The 22032-nt window shown below is 50.7% G+C and overlaps 1 protein-coding gene across 2 annotated transcripts in view; it reads left to right on the top strand.

The window, feature by feature from the left end:
- PPP2R3C (protein phosphatase 2 regulatory subunit B''gamma) overlaps nt 1-21773 on the top strand; it is an 89415-nt gene extending 67642 nt beyond the window's left edge. For both annotated transcript variants that reach the window (XM_069209117.1, XM_069209118.1), the window contains exons 10-13: nt 6251-6387; nt 15431-15568; nt 17213-17272; nt 20451-21773. In XM_069209117.1, the coding sequence (XP_069065218.1) occupies nt 6251-6387; nt 15431-15568; nt 17213-17272; nt 20451-20639 (524 nt within the window). In that variant the 3' untranslated portion in view covers nt 20640-21773. The remainder of the gene's footprint in view (nt 1-6250; nt 6388-15430; nt 15569-17212; nt 17273-20450) is intronic.
- The last annotated feature ends 259 nt before the right edge of the window (nt 21774-22032 follow it).

Raw genomic sequence — 22032 nt, 5'->3', positions numbered from 1 at the left:
CTCCCATTCCCGCATTGTAAGCAGGCGGGGCATCCCCCAGTGTTTCAATATATTCCTATGGGAAACCATCAGTGCCAGGTTACTGAATATCAGTGCATAGCTGTCCAGAATTTGTTTACCCCAGATTCCCAGAGTTACCAACTGTGGTGTCGAATGTATCTCGAGTCTCAGAGTCTCTGACGTCTCGTCCCTTACTACCCTCCAATAGGATTCAAGTTTCGGGCATTCTCAAAGTGTGTGGGTTAAGGCTCCTCGCCTGTGACAGCCCAGTTCCAGTGGGGACTCATCCTGAATCTCTTCCTGCAATGCGGTGCATTTCATAAGGGGAAATCCGAGCTGTTGATAGCGCAGGAATTGACTCCTAGAGAACTCCTGCAGTCCTTCAAAAGGTATTAATGTCCCATCCCTCCAGGCCTCCTGCAGTTGGGAAACTACCAATAAATCCCATTTCCTATGTCCCTCTATGCTCCGTAGGCTACTAAACAGGTCTGAATTCCAAAGGGGAGTCCATAGTGTTGCCCTGTCTCTCGACCCCAGTCTACGTGCCGCTTTTTTCCAAATCGTAGCTATCACCTGTGTTGGAGTGGGATGGGGGGGCCTTTCCATGCATAAAGGCGACGCACGTAGCCCTCTGGGACTATGACGAACTGATCTGCATTCAGGGAGAGTTCTTATTGCAAAGAGAAGGCCCAGTCATTGGCGATCAGGAGTTGCAATGCCCAATAATACAATTGAAGGTTTGGGAGGGCGATGTTGCCCTCTGGTTGGCGACGTGTTAGCGAGAAAAGAACTACCCTAGAAACTCCACCATCCCAGAGCAGCACTCTCGTCACGCTGTCCACCAATGCGTCTTGGACTGGGTATGGGGTATTCTGCAGAGCATGTAGGAATTTGGGGAGGTAGATCATTGTGTTTAGAGCTGCATGGTCCAGGAGGGAGAGTGGCATTTTTTTTTCACGTCAGCGTGATACGCTGTTAAAATCTCATTAGGTTTTCCTGCAGTAATAAGTCATGGTCTGGTGTCACGAATATTCCTAGATATCAGAACCCCCTAGTCACCCACCCCAAGGGGCTATCTCCCTCTACAGGAGGAGTACCCATCCTTATGGGAAATGCTACTGTTTTGGTCCAATTAATACAATCCCTGCATAGGATCTGAAGACCTCCAGGACCTCTAAGACTCTTTGTATCGAGCGTGGAAGAACCACGTGGTAGAGGAGGATATAGTCGGCATATAGTAAAATCGCATCCTCCCAGTTTGGGTCCCATCTAAGGCCCCTAATCTGAGCATCCACATTAATCCAGGATGCCACTGGTTCGAGGGTGATGGCAGAGGACAGCGGTGTGAGAGCGGCACCCCTGTTGGGTGCCTCAGGACCAACCAAACTGGGCAGACAGGGCCCCTTTGACTCAGACCCTTGGCACCAGTTGCATATATAAGAGGCTGATCCAGGGTAAAAAGTGTACCCACATCCCTGGCTGAATTAAACACGGCAAGCATAGACTTCACAACTTTCAAGGTTATGCCCTTGTAAAACTCTGCCAGGAAGCCATTAGGGCCTTGGGTCTTCCCATTATTCAGTTGAGAGATGGCCATGTTCATTTCGCCTTCTGTGATCTTACCTTCCAGCATTTCCACCCAATCTGGATCCAAGTGGGGGTCGGAAGATCCCACCCAAAGGAGTCCAGGCCCCCCTAGTCCATGGTGGCCCGGCTTTGAGACAGCCATTCCAAGTATTGAGCAAATTCTCTTATGATTCCCTGGAGTGTCTCTACCATCTGGGAGTTAGACCATTGGATCCCGCATACCCACTTCTGCCTCTTTTCCTTCTTAGCCAGCTACACCATGAGCTTCCCCGTGTTATTGCCAACGTCATATAATCGTCTTTGAGTGTTGGGGAAGTGGGCTCTTGCCATGCCAGGGCTGTGTATACCTGCCTGTTCTCTTCCAGTCTATGGGTGCCTTCTTTTGTGGGGATAGCCAAGTATTCTGCCTCAAGTCGTGTGAGTTTCTCTTCGACTGCCCTATATCCTTGTTCCCGCTCCCTCCTTAGGCCTACTCTTCTTGCCCCGTAGTACTGTTTTATACAACTCCCACATATCTATAGGTGGCTGGACTATGCCTTCATTTTCAGTGAAATAATTGGTCGTGGAGGTGTGGATCATATCTTTTGTGTCCCTATTCTGTAGTACCCAGGCATCTAGTCTCCACTGGATTTTCCGGCCCGGGCCACCATTTGGACAACTGTAAGCAAGGGCGAATGGTCTGAGATTTCCTCAATGGAGGTATGTAGTATCAGAGTATCTATCCAGCTGGTGCTGGGGCACTAAGAGAAAGTCCAAACAGAACATGGCTTCCTGTGTCGTGGTGGTTTATGAGTGTTGTCTCCTGCCAGGGTTTCTTGCACTCCATAGATCGGCAAGACCCATGGCCTCTCCAAAGGTGGCTCATCTGTTATAGGGCTGTAATGGGACCCCAGATTTCGGCAATCTATCTGTGACTCCGTGTAGTGTCAGGTTGAGATCTCCCCCTTAGTGCATTTTTCAGAAGCGGCAATGCTATCCAGTGGAGGAAACACAAGTACTGCAGTCAGGTATAGTACATTGACTTACTGGATGAAACTCCTAGACTTAAGGTGAGTATAGGGCAAGGGTCAAGGCCACACCAACAGGTCACACTGGGCCGCTCTTGGGCGGCCCGGTGCAGAGCTGTAGTACGGCTTTGGGTGCCCAATGTTAGCCAAAGGGGATCGGTCCGGTTGAGAAGAGGCTTCAGATTTGGACAGGAAGTCCAACAGGTGAGTTCAAGTCTTCAGATGCTCAGGGACGCAGGAACACCTTGGGTCCTCTTATCTACGTGCCAGGGATGATGGGTGTAGAGGTGTCCTGAGGCATCCAGTATTCTCCACTGAGAGCACTAGCCGTTAAGGGGGCCTGCTGGCTTTGGCTGCAAGTAGCGTTGGGGAGTCCACAGTGGGCAAGTCCAAGGTGGGCTTTGTCTCTGGAGGGCTGGGGGACCACTTTGGCACCATTGGCCCACTTCAAAGCTAGATCTGCATACCAAGGGCAGTGAGCTTCTTTGAAAACTCCTTCCTTGGAATGCAGATTCACAGGTCTTCCTATTGGATAGTGTGTGCAAACACCTCTCCCAGAGCAGGCTTTGTTTCTGACTGCCTGAGAGCAAAGGCCACACCCTTGGGGTCAGAAGCATGTCTGGTGGTGGCAGGCTGGCTAAAACTAGTCAGCGTGCACACTCGTAGTTGGTAGGTTTTCAGGGGGCACCTCCAAGGTGCCCTTTAGGTGCATGTATTAATAAATCCATCACCGGCATCAGTGAGGGATTATTAATACAATATTTTTTATACCAAACATCTCTATCTTCAGTGAAGCCATCATGTAGCTGGGGAACTCGTAGTGACCAGTGTCCAGCACATGTACTTAAAATGGCTTCCCTGCTCATTCACTATGTCTAAGAATCGAGAAAGACATAGTATGCCCTCACATGTAATATAATGCACCTGCCTTAGGTCTGTAAGGCCTGTTGTAGGGGTGACTTACATATATTACATGCAGTGTTAGGGGACATGGCACATACACTGTGTGCAATGTCGTGTTTTCACTTTTAGCTGCACTAAGACATGAAGCCTGCAATGGCAGTCTGCATGTGCTAGGTGAGGGGTCCCTGAGGGTGGCACATTACATGCTGCAGCCCTTGGGGACCCTCTCTGGTACCCATGCCCTAGGTACCAGGGGTACCATTTACTAGGGACTTATAGGGGAGCCAAAGGTACTGCCCATTGGGCAACAGTTGCACAATTTTTAGTAAAGAGAACTGCCAATGGGGACCTGGATAGCAGGACCCAGTGTCAGAATTGCATCAGGTACCAGGCAAAAAGTGGGGGTGACCATGCCAAAAAGGGGTTCTTTCCTACAATGAATGTATGAAGTATTATTTCTAAAGGACGAACAGCTATCTCAAGAGCGTGCCAGCGCCAAATATCTCGCTTACAGAAGGACCAAGAATGGATTAAGGAAGTTTGAAAAGCTATGTTTTTCTAAGCTTTATAAAGCACTTGTGATTTGTTGTGTTCCTATCTGTAGCGAAAGACAGTTCAACAGATTAGCTGTTAGAAAGGAGAAAGACATTCCTCCTTGTCTGGTGCATCTTACTTTGGGAATTACCAGAATATAAACACTGGCAGATTGAAGGGCACATCTCGGTATATAACAAAAGTGTTTTCCATGAATGCAACATGAGCCTAAATCATGTACGCTTTTGTATCAAAGTTCACGCCTAGAATTTGGGCTGACTTAACCAGTGCAGGGAGAGCACCTAATTGCATAGGCCACCACAGTGGGGTCAAATTGTAGGAGGTTTTTTTTTTTTTAAAGAAAGGGATTTACGTCTTTTCTCAATTGAGTTTTAGATGGTTGATTTCCATCCATTTAGCTATTCTCGACATCCATTCAGCAAAAACAATTCTTGTTGTGTTTTAATTCTCAGCTATGGTCACTATAAATTTAGTGTTGTAAATATAGGATTACATTTTGAAATCGTAAGCAATGACTACAGCTGCCAAAGGAAACACATGTTAAACAAAGTAGGGCTTAGTGGAGATCCCTGAGGCACTCTGCGCAACAGATCGGAAAAGGAGATGATTTGTCAAAAAAGAGGCAATCCATCTTTAGGCTTGGTTAATTATCTCAAGACTGGCCAGACAACCAAATAGGGTTGTGTGACGTGTGGTAACAAAGGCAACAGACAGGTCTAAAAGGATGAGGATAGTCGAGCCTGCACACCCCGCCCACCTAATCCAGGATCATCCTCAAATAATCTGTTATATCTACCAATGCTGTCTCTGTTCTATGGCCTGATATAAAATGCGGTTGACTCTTGTCTAATAATCGCTTTAAGATTGTTAATGAACACTAATGGAATCCGGGCAGTTTATCACACGACAAAGCACTTAATATGGAGAAACATTTTGGCTCTGTCAGTTGAGGAATCCTTGATCAGGACACAGCACGAATTAGAATCTCTAGAAGGTACAACACCAAAACCACACAGAGAAGTTCAAGGGGGAGGGGTCTGATACCTCTAATCCAAAGGAATTTGTTATTAAATGTTGGATGCGTAGCCCTGTTGATTTACCCATGCTCAGATAAATTACTAAACCATCAACACAAATCTGTTACTAGCACCAGAGATGAATGCACTAGTCAAAGGCACCAGCCTACACCCGTCACTGGGTCCCTTACAATAGACCATTTACACAAACATTGACCAGTATTCACAGGTGCCCCAAACAACAGCGCACAGACTGCACAGACTGCAGAACAAGACAGCAAAATGATGCCCATATGTGCAGAAGTACAACCATGCCACACCCTCTTTAGAAGGACTTGTCTGGCTACTTGAGAGTAGAGGATAACATTGTTGCTGCAGTCAGGGGTACATTTCTAGATCCTCTGTATTATCCACACTGGAAATTGGAACAAAGCCAGTCTCCACCCATTATTAATAGCTTTGAGTAGCAGACCCTTCTGTGAGGCTGGATCACCTTCAAAACTAAGTGCCTGGTTACGAGGCAGGAGGTTCCAGGACCGCCAGCCTCGTAGCGACAGTTGGACCGATGCCACTGTGGCGGTCTGACTGCCACATTACAAACCTGGTGGGGGACCCACCAGGGGACTGTCACCCCCGCCTAGTACATGGCTCCCGATGAGTGGACGGCGGCTGGAGTTGTAACCAGCCACAGCAGCAGTGAACTCTACGCCGCCTGGGTGATTACAACCCCACTTTCTGCCAGCATTTCCATGGTGGGGACTCCACCGTGGAAAGGCTGGCGAAAGCCAGTGCATAGGCCACAGGGTGCCCCTGTACTGCCCATGCCAGTGGCATGGGCAGTGCAGGGGCCCTCCTGCCCAGCACTGCGGGATATTTTCTATAAAGCCAGGGGGTTGTCACAGCTAGTGAATGTCACTGAAGGCACAGTAATCAGTCTGTCCTCTCCAAGAACAGAGGACAATTTTAGAGAGTGCCTTCCTCTGGGATGTGTTTTCACTTGTACTTTGTTACACATGCACCTTTTCCCTGTACTTTCCCCCACATACCCTTTAGAACTCGGCTCCAGTGCAGAGACGTCTTGGGCTCGGGCAGGGAAGACACATTTGAAAATAACACACACTACTCTCCATCTACATGTGATGTCTGCAGAGTGTTCCATGGTTACAACCATTTGACTTGCAGGACAGTACTTGAACCTCGACAAGGACCACAACGGAATGCTGAGCAAGGAAGAACTGTCCCGCTATGGTACCGGCACCCTCACCAACGTCTTCCTGGACAGAGTCTTCCAAGAATGCCTCACCTATGATGGTGAAATGGTGAGTGTCTTGGAGGCTGTCTTTGCCAAGGTGAGAGAGAGAGGTGTGTGAACAGAGACTGTGAAATAAGTTCTCCTTCTACCTCAGTTATAGAGTATGTGGTAGGTGGAGTGAGTATGGCTGCTTAGGGTACAGAGCGATGGATGCATGCAGTGCAGGCAGATGGAGATGTGTGTGCTGGAGAGTGGCAAACGTACATGCAGTGGAGGCAGATGAGGGTGCGTGTGGTGCAGAGTGGCAAACCTACATGCAGCAGAGGCAGATGAGGGTGCGTGTGGTGGAAAGTGACAAACCTACATGCAGCGCAGGCAGATGAGGGTGCGTGTGTGGAGAGTGACAAACCTACATGCAACGCAGGCAGGTGAGGGTGCGTGTGGTGGAAAGTGACAAACCTACATGCAGCGGAGGCAGGTGAGGGTGCGTTTGGTGGAAAGTGACAAACCTACATGCAGCGGAGGCAGATGAGGGTGCGTGTGGTGGAAAGTGACAAACCTACATGCAGCGGAGGCAGGTGAGGGTGCGTTTGGTGGAAAGTGACAAACCTACATGCAGCGGAGGCAGGTGAGGGTGCGTTTGGTGGAAAGTGACAAACCTACATGCAGCGGAGGCAGGTGAGGGTGCGTTTGGTGGAAAGTGACAAACCTACATGCAGCGGAGGCAGATGAGGGTGCATGTGGTGGAGAGTGACAAACCCACATGCAGAGCAGGCAGATGGCGATGTGTGTGCTGGAGAGTGGCAAACGTACATGCAGTGGAGGCAGATGAGGGTGCGTGTGGTGGAGAGTGACAAACCTACATGCAGCAGAGGCAGATGAGGGTGCGTGTGGTGGAGAGTGACAAACCCACATGCAGAGCAGGCAGATGGCGATGTGTGTGCTGGAGAGTGGCAAACGTACATGCAGTGGAGGCAGATGAGGGTGCGTGTGGTGGAGAGTGGCAAACCTACATGCAGCAGAGGCAGATGAGGGTGCGTGTGGTGGAGTGACAAACCTACATGCAGTGGAGGCAGATGAGGGTGCGTGTGGTGGAGAGTGACAAACCTACATGCAGCGCAGGCAGGTGAGGGTGCGTGTGGTGGAGAGTGACAAACGTACATGAAGCAGAGGCAGATGAGGTGCTTGTGGTGGAGAGTGACAAACCTACATGCAGCGGAGGCAGATGAGGGTGCGTGTGGTGGAAAGTGACAAACCTACATGCAGAGCAGGCAGATGAGGGTGCATGTGGTGGAAAGTGACAAATCTACATGCAGCGGAGGCAGATGAGGGTGCGTGTGGTGGAAAGTGACAAACCTACATGCAGCGGAGGCAGATGAGGGTGCATGTGGTGGAGAGTGACAAACCCACATGCAGAGCAGGCAGATGGCGATGTGTGTGCTGGAGAGTGGCAAACGTACATGCAGTGGAGGCAGATGAGGGTGCGTGTGGTGGAGAGTGACAAACCTACATGCAGCAGAGGCAGATGAGGGTGCGTGTGGTGGAGAGTGACAAACTCACATGCAGAGCAGGCAGATGGCGATGTGTGTGCTGGAGAGTGGCCAACGTACATGCAGTGGAGGCAGATGAGGGTGCGTGTGGTGGAGAGTGGCAAACCTACATGCAGCAGAGGCAGATGAGGGTGCGTGTGGTGGAGTGACAAACCTACATGCAGTGGAGGCAGATGAGGGTGCGTGTGGTGGAGAGTGACAAACGTACATGCAGCGCAGGCAGGTGAGGGTGCGTGTGGTGGAGAGTGACAAACGTACATGCAGCAGAGGCAGATGAGGGTGCATGTGGTGGAAAGTGACAAATCTACATGCAGCGGAGGCAGATGAGGGTGCGTGTGGTGGAAAGTGACAAACCTACATGCAGAGCAGGCAGATGAGGGTGCATGTGGTGGAGAGTGACAAACCTACATGCAGCGCAGGCAGACGAGGGTGCGTGTGGTGGAAAGTGACAAACCTACATGCAGTGCAGGCAGACGAGGGTGCGTGTGGTGGAAAGTGACAAACCCACATACAGCGCAGGCAGATGAGGGTGCGTGTGGTGGAGAGTGACAAACCCACATGCAGCGCAGGTAGATAAGGGTGCGTGTGGTGGAAAGTGACAAACCTACATGCAGCGCAGGCAGACAAGGGTGCGTGTGGTGGAAAGTGACAAACCCACATGCAGCGGAGGCAGATGAGGGTGCGTGTGGTGGAGAGTGACAAACCCACATGCAGCGCAGGTAGATAAGGGTGCGTGTGGTGGAAAGTGACAAACCTACATGCAGCGCAGGCAGATGAGGGTGCATGTGGTGGAGAGTGACAAACCTACATGCAGAGCAGGCAGATGAGGGTGCATGTGGTGGAAAGTAACAAACCCACATGCAGCGCAGGCAGATGAGGGTGCGTGTGGTGGAAAGTGACAAACCTACATGCAGCGGAGGCAGATGAGGGTGCGTTTGGTGGAAAGTGACAAACCTACATGCAGCGGAGGCAGATGAGGGTGCGTGTGGTGGAAAGTGACAAACCTACATGCAGCGCAGGCAGGTGAGGGTGCGTGTGGTGGAAAGTGACAAACCCACATGCAGCGGAGGCACATGAGGGTGCGTGTGGTGGAAAGTGACAAACCTACATGCAGCGGAGGCAGATGAGGGTGCGTTTGGTGGAAAGTGACAAACCTACATGCAGCGGAGGCAGATGAGGGTGCGTGTGGTGGAAAGTGACAAACCTACATGCAGCGGAGGCAGATGAGGGTGCGTGTGGTGGAGAGTGACAAACCCACATGCAGCGCAGGTAGATAAGGGTGCGTGTGGTGGAGTGACAAACATACATGCAGCGCAGGCAGATGAGGGTGCGTGTGTGGAGAGTGACAAACCTACATGCAGCGCAGGCAGGTGAGGGTGCGTGTGGTGGAAAGTGACAAACCTACATGCAGCGGAGGCAGGTGAGGGTGCGTTTGGTGGAAAGTGACAAACCTACATGCAGCGGAGGCAGATGAGGGTGCGTGTGGTGGAAAGTGACAAACCTACATGCAGCGGAGGCAGGTGAGGGTGCGTTTGGTGGAAAGTGACAAACCTACATGCAGCGGAGGCAGGTGAGGGTGCGTTTGGTGGAAAGTGACAAACCTACATGCAGCGGAGGCAGGTGAGGGTGCGTTTGGTGGAAAGTGACAAACCTACATGCAGCGGAGGCAGGTGAGGGTGCGTTTGGTGGAAAGTGACAAACCTACATGCAGCGGAGGCAGATGAGGGTGCGTGTGGTGGAGAGTGACAAACCCACATGCAGAGCAGGCAGATGGCGATGTGTGTGCTGGAGAGTGGCAAACGTACATGCAGTGGAGGCAGATGAGGGTGCGTGTGGTGGAGAGTGACAAACCTACATGCAGCAGAGGCAGATGAGGGTGCGTGTGGTGGAGAGTGACAAACCCACATGCAGAGCAGGCAGATGGCGATGTGTGTGCTGGAGAGTGGCAAACGTACATGCAGTGGAGGCAGATGAGGGTGCGTGTGGTGGAGAGTGGCAAACCTACATGCAGCAGAGGCAGATGAGGGTGCGTGTGGTGGAGAGTGACAAACCTACATGCAGCGCAGGCAGGTGAGGGTGCGTGTGGTGGAGAGTGACAAACGTACATGCAGCAGAGGCAGATGAGGTGCTTGTGGTGGAGAGTGACAAACCTACATGCAGCGGAGGCAGATGAGGGTGCGTGTGGTGGAAAGTGACAAACCTACATGCAGAGCAGGCAGATGAGGGTGCATGTGGTGGAAAGTGACAAACCCACATGCAGCGGAGGCACATGAGGGTGCGTGTGGTGGAAAGTGACAAACCTACATGCAGCGGAGGCAGGTGAGGGTGCGTGTGGTGGAAAGTGACAAACCCACATGCAGCGGAGGCACATGAGGGTGCGTGTGGTGGAAAGTGACAAATCTACATGCAGCAGAGGCAGATGAGGGTGCGTGTGGTGGAAAGTGACAAACCTACATGCAGAGCAGGCAGATGAGGGTGCATGTGGTGGAGAGTGACAAACCTACATGCAGCGCAGGCAGACGAGGGTGCGTGTGGTGGAAAGTGACAAACCTACATGCAGTGCAGGCAGACGAGGGTGCGTGTGGTGGAAAGTGACAAACCCACATGCAGCGCAGGCAGATGAGGGTGCGTGTGGTGGAGAGTGACAAACCCACATGCAGCGCAGGTAGATAAGGGTGCGTGTGGTGGAAAGTGACAAACCCACATGCAGTGCAGGCAGATGAGGGTGCGTGTGGTGGAGAGTGACAAACCCACATGCAGCGCAGGTAGATAAGGGTGCGTGTGGTGGAAAGTGACAAACCTACATGCAGCCCAGGCAGATGAGGGTGCATGTGGTGGAGAGTGACAAACCTACATGCAGAGCAGGCAGATGAGGGTGCATGTGGTGGAAAGTGACAAACCCACATGCAGCGCAGGCAGATGAGGGTGCGTGTGGTGGAAAGTGACAAACCTACATGCAGCGGAGGCAGATGAGGGTGCGTTTGGTGGAAAGTGACAAACCTACATGCAGCGGAGGCAGATGAGGGTGCGTGTGGTGGAAAGTGACAAACCTACATGCAGCGCAGGCAGGTGAGGGTGCGTGTGGTGGAAAGTGACAAACCCACATGCAGCGGAGGCACATGAGGGTGCGTGTGGTGGAAAGTGACAAACCTACATGCAGCGGAGGCAGATGAGGGTGCGTTTGGTGGAAAGTGACAAACCTACATGCAGCGGAGGCAGATGAGGGTGCGTGTGGTGGAAAGTGACAAACCTACATGCAGCGGAGGCAGATGAGGGTGCGTGTGGTGGAGAGTGACAAACCCACATGCAGCGCAGGTAGATAAGGGTGCGTGTGGTGGAGTGACAAACCTACATGCAGCGGAGGCAGATGAGGGTGCGTGTGGTGGAAAGTGACAAACCTACATGCAGCGCAGGCAGATAAGGGTGCGTGTGGTGGAAAGTGACAAACCTACATGCAGCGCAGGCAGATGAGGGTGCGTGTGGTGGAGTGACAAACCCACATGCAGCGCAGGTAGATAAGGGTGCGTGTGGTGGAAGGTGACAAACCTACATGCAGCGGAGGCAGATGAGGGTGCGTGTGGTGGAAAGTGACAAACGTACATGCAGCGCAGGCAGGTGAGGGTGCATTTGGTGGAAAGTGACAAACCTACATGCAGCGGAGGCAGATGAAGGTGCGTGTGGTGGAAAGTGACAAACCTACATGCAACAGAGGCAGATGAGGGTGCGTGTGGTGGAGAGTGACAAGCCTACATGCAGCGGAGGCAGATGAGGGTGCGTGTGGTGGAAAGTGACAAACCTACATGCAGCGCAGGCAGGTGAGGGTGCGTTTGGTGGAAAGTGACAAACCTACATGCAGCGCAGGCAGATGAGGGTGCATGTGGTGGAAAGTGACAAACCCACATGCAGCGCAGGCAGATGAGGGTGCGTGTGGTGGAAAGTGACAAACCTACATGCAGCGGAGGCAGATGAGGGTGCGTTTGGTGGAAAGTGACAAACCTACATGCAGCGGAGGCAGTTGAGGGTGCGTGTGGTGGAAAGTGACAAACCTACATGCAGCGCAGGCAGGTGAGGGTGCGTGTGGTGGAAAGTGACAAACCCACATGCAGCGGAGGCACATGAGGGTGCGTGTGGTGGAAAGTGACAAACCTACATGCAGCGGAGGCAGATGAGGGTGCGTTTGGTGGAAAGTGACAAACCTAAATGCAGCGGAGGCACATGAGGGTGCGTTTGGTGGAAAGTGACAAACCTACATGCAGGGGAGGCAGATGAGGGTGCGTGTCGTGGAAAGTGACAAACCTACATGCAGCGGAGGCAGATGAGGGTGCGTGTGGTGGAAAGTGACAAACCCACATGCAGCGCAGGTAGATAAGGGTGCGTGTGGTGGAAAGTGACAAACCTACATGCAGCGGAGGCAGACGAGGGTGCGTGTGGTGGAAAGTGACAAACCCACATGCAGCGCAGGCAGATGAGGGTGCGTGTGGTGGAGAGTGACAAACCCACATGCAGCGCAGGTAGATAAGGGTGCGTGTGGTGGAAAGTGACAAACCTACATGCAGCGGAGGCAGATGAGGGTGCGTTTGGTGGAAAGTGACAAACCTACATGCAGCGGAGGCAGATGAGGGTGCGTGTGGTGGAAAGTGACAAACCTACATGCAGCGCAGGCAGGTGAGGGTGCGTGTGGTGGAAAGTGACAAACCCACATGCAGCGGAGGCACATGAGGGTGCGTCTGGTGGAAAGTGACAAACCTACATGCAGCGGAGGCAGATGAGGGTGCGTTTGGTGGAAAGTGACAAACCCACATGCAGCGGAGGCACATGAGGGTGCGTTTGGTGGAAAGTGACAAACCTACATGCAGCGGAGGCAGATGAGGGTGCGTGTGGTGGAAAGTGACAAACCTACATGCAGCGCAGGCAGGTGAGGGTGCGTGTGGTGGAAAGTGACAAACCCACATGCAGCGGAGGCACATGAGGGTGCGTGTGGTGGAAAGTGACAAACCTACATGCAGCGCAGGCAGGTGAGGGTGCGTGTGGTGGAAAGTGACAAACCCACATGCAGCGGAGGCAGATGAGGGTGCGTTTGGTGGAAAGTGACAAACCTACATGCAGCGGAGGCACATGAGGGTGCGTGTGGTGGAGTGACAAACCTACATGCAGCGGAGGCAGATGAGGGTGCGTGTGGTGGAAAGTGACAAACCTACATGCAGCGCAGGCAGGTGAGGGTGCGTGTGGTGGAGTGACAAACCCACATGCAGCGCAGGTAGATAAGGGTGCGTGTGGTGGAAAGTGACAAACCTACATGCAGCGGAGGCAGATGAGGGTGCGTGTGGTGGAAAGTGACAAACCTACATGCAACAGAGGCAGATGAGGGTGCGTGTGGTGGAGAGTGACAAACCTACATGCAGCGGAGGTAGATAAGGGTGCGTGTGGTGGAAAGTGACAAACCTACATGCAACAGAGGCAGATGAGGGTGCGTGTGGTGGAAAGTGACAAACCTACATGCAGCCGAGGCAAGTGAGGGTGCGTGTGGTGGAGTGACAAACCTACATGCAGCGGAGGCAGATGAGGGTGCGTGTGGTGGAAAGTGACAAACCTACATGCAGCGCAGGCAGGTGAGGGTGCGTTTGGTGGAAAGTGACAAACCTACATGCAGAGCAGGCAGATGAGGGTGCATGTGGTGGAAAGTGGCAAACCCACATGCAGCGCAGGCAGATGAGGGTGCGTGTGGTGGAAAGTGACAAACCTACATGCAGCGGAGGCAGATGAGGGTGCGTTTGGTGGAAAGTGACAAACCTACATGCAGCGGAGGCAGATGAGGGTGCTTGTGGTGGAAAGTGACAAACCTACATGCAGCGCAGGCAGGTGAGGGTGAGTGTGGTGGAAAGTGACAAACCCACATGCAGCGGAGGCACATGAGGGTCCGTGTGGTGGAAAGTGACAAACCTACATGCAGCGGAGGCAGATGAGGGTGCGTTTGGTGGAAAGTGACAAACCTACATGCAGCGGAGGCACATGAGGGTGCGTTTGGTGGAAAGTGACAAACCTACATGCAGCGCAGGCAGGTGAGGGTGCGTGTGGTGGAAAGTGACAAACCCACATGCAGCGGAGGCACATGAGGGTGTGTGTGGTGGAAAGTGACAAACCTACATGCAGCGGAGGCAGATGAGGGTGCGTGTGGTGGAGAGTGACAAACCCACATGCAGCGCAGGTAGATAAGGGTGCGTGTGGTGGAGTGACAAACCTACATGCAGCGGAGGCAGATGAGGGTGCGTGTGGTGGAAAGTGACAAACCTACATGCAGCGCAGGCAGATGAGGGTGCGTATGGTGGAGTGACAAACCCACATGCAGCGCAGGTAGATAAGGGTGCGTGTGGTGGAAAGTGACAAACCTACATGCAGCGGAGGCAGATGAGGGTGCGTGTGGTGGAAAGTGACAAACCTACATGCAGCCGAGGCAGGTGAGGGTGCGTGTGGTGGAAAGTGACAAACCTACATGCAGCGGAGGCAGATGAGGGTGCGTGTGGTGGAAAGTGACAAACCTACATGCAGCGCAGGCAGGTGAGGGTGCGTTTGGTGGAAAGTGACAAACCTACATGCAGCGGAGGCAGATGAGGGTGCGTGTGGTGGAAAGTGACAAACCTACATGCAACAGAGGCAGATGTGGGTGCGTGTGGTGGAGAGTGACAAACCTACATGCAGCGGAGGTAGATAAGGGTGCGTGTGGTGGAAAGTGACAAACCTACATGCAACAGAGGCAGATGAGGGTGCGTGTGGTGGAAAGTGACAAACCTACATGCAGCCGAGGCAGGTGAGGGTGCGTGTGGTGGAGTGACAAACCTACATGCAGCGGAGGCAGATGAGGGTGCGTGTGGTGGAAAGTGACAAACCTACATGCAGCGCAGGCAGGTGAGGGTGCGTTTGGTGGAAAGTGACAAACCTACATGCAGCGGAGGTAGATAAGGGTGCGTGTGGTGGAAAGTGACAAACCTACATGCAGCGGAGGCAGATGAGGGTGCGTGTGGTGGAGAGTGACAAACCCACATGCAGTGCAGGTAGGTGAGGGTGCGTGTGGTGGAGTGACAAACCTACATGCAGTGCAGGCAGATAAGGGTGCGTGTGGTGGAGTGACAAACCTACATGCAGCGGAGGCAGATGAGGGTGAGTGTGGTGGAGAGTGACAAACCTACACGCAGCGGAGGCAGGCGAGGGTGCGTGTGGTGGAGAGTGACAAAGCTACATACAGTGGAGGCAGGCGAGGGTGCGTGTGGTGGAGATTGACAAACGTACACGCAGCGGAGGCAGGTGAGGGTGCGTGTGGTGGAAAGTGACGGTTGCTTGCAGCGCAGTCAGACACTGCTTGAGGGCACTGTGCCTGTGTGTAAAGTTATGGGTCTATGCATGTTACTTGAGTTGGTTGCTGTGGCGTTGCATGCTCCTCTACCCACTGTCATTTGAGATCCAACCCTGTGGATCGGTGAGTGAGAGAGCCTACTGTGTATTGCTGCCTGAAACAACCCTAAGTGAGATTGAGCTGCATACGATAAGTCTTGTGGTTTGTTGCAGGATTATAAAACCTATCTGGACTTTGTGCTGGCTCTGGAGAACAGAAAGGAGCCGGCCGCTTTGCAGTACATCTTCAAATTGCTCGACATCGAGAACAAGGGTCATCTGAATGTCTTCTCACTCAACTACTTCTTCAGGGTGAGTTTGTTTGAAGAGCTGGTGGGAAAGGGTTTTGTGCAACGTTAATCTGGGGCAAAACATTCATTCTATGTTGGAGCCTGGGTAACTCGAGCGTACCAGACCTTCCTGAGCTCAGGAACACACATCATCTGCACGCTTTCCAGGTGAAGCCACTCCGCTTCATGGCTTGGGAACCCAGTCTGTCACTCTCTAGTGCCCTGACTCTGCTGATTTTCAGCAGTTTACCCCTCACTGGGGAAACCATGCGACCGCTGTAGCATAGCTATCTGACTGGGTACCCTGTATAACAGTTTGTCAACCATTTCCCAGCATTTACATAGAATCCACAAATCTATTCCTGCAGTGCCCAGTCTGGTTCTACAGAGCCAACATCTCACTGCTCAACAGCCGTCAACAACGGTTTACAAAAAGAATACTATGTTTTTTTTCTTCCAATACACATTTCCTCGTTTTTGGTCTTTGGCCAACATGTGGCTTCCCTCTCTGAAACAAAACAAGGTAAAATTATACTAAGGATCTAGGCCGGGATTGCCTTCCACTGTAATCTTGATATTCTTGGAAAAGGAAGGACATGAAGGCCTGGTTTGCCTGGCATTCCTTATCTACAGAGAAATGGGCAAAGAAAATGGGTCTGGGGTATCTGCAGAAATTGTGCAGTCTCTAGGTATCTCGCAATCCTTAACTGCAGGGAGATGAGCAGAGTGGACGGGCGTGTGGTGTCTATCTGCAAATTGTGCTCCTCCTGATTTGGGTCACTGCTCTTGCCATTATTATTTATTTATTGAGGTTTTATAACATGCAGCACAAGGAACTGCATCAGAGTTTAGAAAGATCAAGGTAGGAGGGAGTCCGGTGATGAAGGGACAAGGAGGAATCATGAATACAGGAGCCAGCGTGACACTGTCAAAATACGTTACGCAAAGAAAATATCCAATGGATGTAGATCTTAAGCATCTTCTTCAGTTATTGGAGGTTGGATTCTTCTCTTCTGAGAAATGGTAGAAAACTCCACTGCATTGGCATTTGCACAGGGAAATAGCATCTGCCAGTTTCTGTGCAGTTTAGGAACTTACAGCAAGGTGGTGATTTCAAGTCTCAGGTGACATGCTGGGGACTGTCTGGAGATTTAGTTTTGTAGTTAAGTTAGACCAGAGTTGTCCATGGCCTTATGAATGACTAAGTTATATATGTGATGCTAAGGTCCATGTAAAGCCAATGAACATTTCTTTAAGGCTGTGTTGTTTGAGGTACTATACCAATATGGCTGCTTCCTTTTGGGCCTGCTGCAGCTCGGAGATAGGAATAGCCATGAAACTGATGTGTGAGGCACATGCATAATCCATCTGTATCCCACCTTTGGGAACTGGAGAGTTTAGAAAGGTGCATGGTTCTTGTGTGGATAAGAATAGGTAGACTGGAAGGGTGTGGGGTCCTTATGTGCAGTGAAACAAGCAGACGGGGTGGTCCTTATGATCCTTCTCTCCTGTAGAGGGCCTAGACTGATGCCTGGCAGTGCTTCTCCATCTAGATCAGTTCTCCTGCACTAAAGGTCATATGTTCTAGATTAATATTCTTCTGTCTGAAGGAGATGCATAAAACTCAAAGGTCCTTTGTTATGTGCTGTTCTTTCTCGCACATTAGGCGATCCAGGAGCAGATGAAGGTGCATAGCCAGGAGCCTGTTTCATTCCAGGATGTGAAGGTGAGTCCTGTCCTCAAACTGAACGCTGATCCCAAGCTCAGTTCGTTAAAGTTCAGGAGGCATAAATGTTAAGATCTGCATGATCCTGTAATCCATCTTGCTGGCACTGAAAAGATTCAGATTTTTTATTTTTATTTTTTTTAAACCAAGGCAAAGCGACTCGACTCAAGGGCATGTCTGTTATTAGACTGAGAACATTGTCTGAAGCTGTAGGAAGCTGGCTCTTTATATAGTGTCCCAAGAAGAGGTACACTGTGCAAAGCCCAGGCAAACCCCAAATGTATCACAGAGCTACAATGACACCCCAAATGCTCTCTTTTGTATTAATGTGGGCGTGCAGTTAGGCATATCAGAGGGTAGTGCTAAGCATGTAAGGCACAGTCAAAGGCAGCAAGCGAGACACAATCAATAAACGAATCCGACACCAATTTATAAAAATAGCACATACTTTTATATGAGTTTGGATTCCAAGATCACCGGAATCAGGTGAGTACTTTTCAAATTATGAATGTTTACAGTTTTCAATTTTTGGAGCGGTAAATGTTATCCTATGAGGAAAAACCTATACTACCTATGGGTTCTCAGCAGCAACTTACAGGACCCACCCTCTGGAGTGAAGGTAAGAATGTGGCAAGGTCCAGGGCAGCACCAACAGGTCACTTAGGGAGGCACAAGGGCGTCCGGGTGCATAGGTGCTTTTCAGCGTTGGGTGCCCTAATGTTATTCTATGGGGAAAGAAACATACTGCATTCAGGCACTTACCAACAGCACTGTTCTTCTGGAGTTAAGGTGAGTTTGGGGCAAGGTCCAAAGTACATCAACAGGTCACTTCGGGAGGCACTGAGGCGTCCGGGTGCAGAGGTGCTTTTCAGCTTCAGGCGTCCTAGTGTTATCCTATATGAACTGAACAGACACTGCATACGGGTACTTAGCAACAACTTACAGGACTGTTCTTCTGGACTTGACGTGAGTATGGGGCAAGGTCCAAGGCCACACCAACAGTTCAACTCGGGGGGGGGGACTTTGGGGCATCCAGGTGCAGAGGTGTGGTACGGCATTGGGAGCTCCATTCACTCCAATAAAGATCGGTCCGGTCAGAAAGAGGCTGCAAGTCGGGACTGGGTGGCCAATCCTGGGGAACCCGCAGCGGGGACTCGACTCTTGAGATCCTCGGGAACATAGGGACACCATTGGCCGCCTTCTCATTGGGCTGTGGGGCTCGGTGCAGTGGTGTCTTTTGGCGTTGGGTTCCAGTGTAGGGCATACTCACAGTTGGAGGGGGGCCGCAGGCGTTGGGAAGTCCACAGTGAGCAAACTCAAGGTGGGCTTTGTCTCTGGAGGGCCTGAGAACAACATTGACACAACTGGCCCACTTCAGCTCGGGCTAGGCGGCTCAAGTGAAGTGGTGATGTCCGGTGTCTGGTTTAGCAGTCCCAGGTGCTCACAGTTCTTCTTTGGTTGCCTGCAAATGCAGGGAAGCAGCTCCTCTGCTCCAAGGGAGTTATTCTTGGAAATTTGCAAAGCTTTGGCAGCTCTCCCGGTTTCTTGGAGGTTCAGCGGCAGAACAGGTCAGTTGCTCCTCAAGGGGCGGGTGCAGCAGGCAGACACCAATTCAGAGGCAATAACAATTCAAACTGCTCACTCACGCATACAAAGTCCTCCACATCGTCGGACATGCCCACCTCAACCATCAACTCATCTTCCACCAACCCCCCAGGCAACTGTGCTCAGCCACAATTTACATCGCCACAAGATTTCAACCCACCATACAGAACCTGTCTCTCAGTATTCTCAATGAGCCCAAGAATAAACAGATGTAGCAGTACACAACACTCCAAGCTGGCATAATAAAGTGCTGTGGTTTGCAACTTGGCAAATAGACTGCAAATAGAGACTGACGGGCACAGATAAAACCATGGATTCAGAGATCTACCGGTAGTGTGAACTGTGGGAAGTAGAGAGCAAGAGACTTTTTTCTATACTGATACATACACAAAAATGCCATTGGCAATCATTTCCCTTCATTTTGTGAGGAAAAGGAAGATTTTGTCCAGAAAACAGGAGCAAAATTGACTTAATTCTTGGGGAAACACCTAAAACTGCAAATAGGCAGTAACTTGTGTTTTTTTGTACCTGTCTGGGAGCAGACTTGCCCATGCCTGCTTGTGTGTCTATCCAGAGCGAAGGCTGGAAATGTATTTCTTTAAAAGTTGTGGAATCCAAACTGGCACAGCTCGTTTGAGTAGAGGATAGGAAGGAGTGAATATTTTTTGCAAACTTTGAATTTTGAATACCATATCACATTTTGTGTCCCCATTAAAGTAGTACAGAGGTCCAGCTCCATGGGACACAGAGCCACAGACACCCTAGTTCCCTGATCTTCCTGGAGCCCAGAAAGATGTGATAAAAAAGGCCATAGGGGCATAAGACCCTTTCTGTCACTATGTTTTCGCTTGGACTTTGTGTTTTCTGAAACACTGCAAAATATTCCGACCACTGTGAGATCTTTTTCAAGGCAGTGTCAGGTACAATCTATAATTTGATACACCTACTGATTTTCAGTTTTGTTGGAAAACTGGACACAACTCTACTATAGATACTAAAACTTTGTGCCAGATATAAAGACTTGGGTTTGCGGAGACCGATTTGTGACCAAAAAAAGTGAGTTTGGTGTATGAGAAGAGGTATGGGAGACACAAGGCTGACCTGTCAATTTTTTTAGAAGCCATTTAATATAGTACATGACTAGCATCCAGGAACATTACAAATTACAAATTGTGTTTTTCAGTGGCAAGTGGCAGGGGCATCTCAAATATGAGTGGTGTGGGAAGGAGGTCAGGTGTGGAAGCTGGGATTAGATCCCAGACCTGCCAGATTCCAAAGCTGGAGATCTTCTCCTATTACTGGTGTCCTGTCACTTTTAGCATATCTGCAGTTTATCTGTCCCCTCCTTCCCCCCATCCAATAAGGAACGTATATTCTCCGCACCTGTGCAGAGAGAATCCTTTCTATATTAAGTTACGCCTTTCCTTTTCACCAGGCGCTAGCTGCTCATTTGGTTGACATGCACAATTTCTTGCAGGTGTTTCAAAGCCTCACTGATCGCAGCCCTGCATGCACTGTTGCTCTAACCACCATATTCAATATTAAATAGTAATGCCTTTATCATTCATTCTAGGATGAAATCTTTGATATGGTGAAGCCCAAAGATCCATTCAAGATCACCCTGCAGGATCTGATCCAGAGCGGTCAGGGGGACACCGTGAGCAGCATCCTCATGGACCTGACCGGCTTCTGGAGCTATGAGAATCGAGAAGTGCTGGTGGCGAATGACAACGACACTACTGCTGATCCCGAGGACTCTTAACGTAGAACTCTAATACACAGGCAAACCCATCAATCTGCAGGATCCGATCTAGAGTGGATAAGGAGGAAACGATGGCATCTTCATGGATGTGCTTGGCTTCCGGAGCTATGAGAATCGAGAGCTGCTGGTGGCCAACAACACTACTATTGATCCCAAGGACCCTTAACATAGAACTCTAATACACAGACAGTCCCATCAGTCTGCAGGATCTGATCTTGAGTGGATAAGGAGGAAACAATGATAGCATCTTCATGGACCTGGCCGGCTTCTGGAGCTATGAGAATCGAGAGGTGCCAGTAGCTACTAACGACGACTGTTACTGATCGCGAGAACTCTAAACTGTGTTACACTAGAAGACCCAACAACCTGTGCACAGAGGGCACAGGCAGTTTCATCACCCTGTCTGCACAGAGAAGGCTGTAACTGGGAGAGGGCTCTGGTGGACCCATCACTGTGTACCCAGTGCAAGAGTAAAGCAAATGTGGAGGGCGCTGTGAGACATAAGTCTGTGTATACTTAATAGACGGTGCACAAGTTCACAGGGGCCTATAGCCCGAAGCATGGACAATATACTGTAAACAAGCCCTGAAGCATAGAAGCGGCAGGCAGACCCATGACCTGGGAACCTTGAGTAGGTGGCACTAGGTGTGAGAGGAGTAGCCGGAGACCATCTTCTGTACACTGAACAGACTATATCTAAGCCACAAGGGTACAATGGCAGGCCTATGACCCTCCATGCACAGAACAGACTGCACAGGATCTCTGCCAGCTGGCACACGCGTATGCAAAAGAGACATTGTATGAGCTTCAAGGGAGTGCTCAGTTCCTCTGCCACAGCACTCCCTGTGCTACAGAAATGTGCACAAGCCTCAATGGCATTGGTCCTCTGAAATAACACTGTTAGTTTAATATGGACAGGACACACACCCGCCGACACCTGACCCTTTGTGCACAGTATCCACCATGCACCGACCTGAAGGGTAACCGCCTTCCGGCACACAACCCATTGCGCACAAACGACATACAACATGAGCCCTCAGACAATTGCCGCTCGCAACCAGTTTGGATTTTTAGTTTTATTTTTAATAAATGTGAACATATTTATGTATTCAATATAAAGAAGCATTTAATTCATTTGTTGAAGGTAGTCATTTAATTTCGTAAATCGTTTTTTAATCTTATAACATTGTTTAAAATTATTTGAATTCACGTGTAAAGCATAAACCATTAGCTTTGCTGTAAATTGGCGTAAGAGAGCACTGGACGTTGAAACCAGCCCTACACTATTGGCTTCAGTCATGCGATGTACAACCCTCAGATCCCGCACTCCAGCAGGACAACATCAAGGTTCATTCTCTACTGGGTCCGACCGTGTGCAGTAATGCCTGCGACC

This window comes from Pleurodeles waltl, chromosome 9, assembly GCF_031143425.1.
Source record: "Pleurodeles waltl isolate 20211129_DDA chromosome 9, aPleWal1.hap1.20221129, whole genome shotgun sequence".
In the NCBI taxonomy this organism is placed as follows: domain Eukaryota; kingdom Metazoa; phylum Chordata; class Amphibia; order Caudata; family Salamandridae; genus Pleurodeles; species Pleurodeles waltl.
This window is presented reverse-complemented; position numbering and strand designations above follow the sequence as displayed.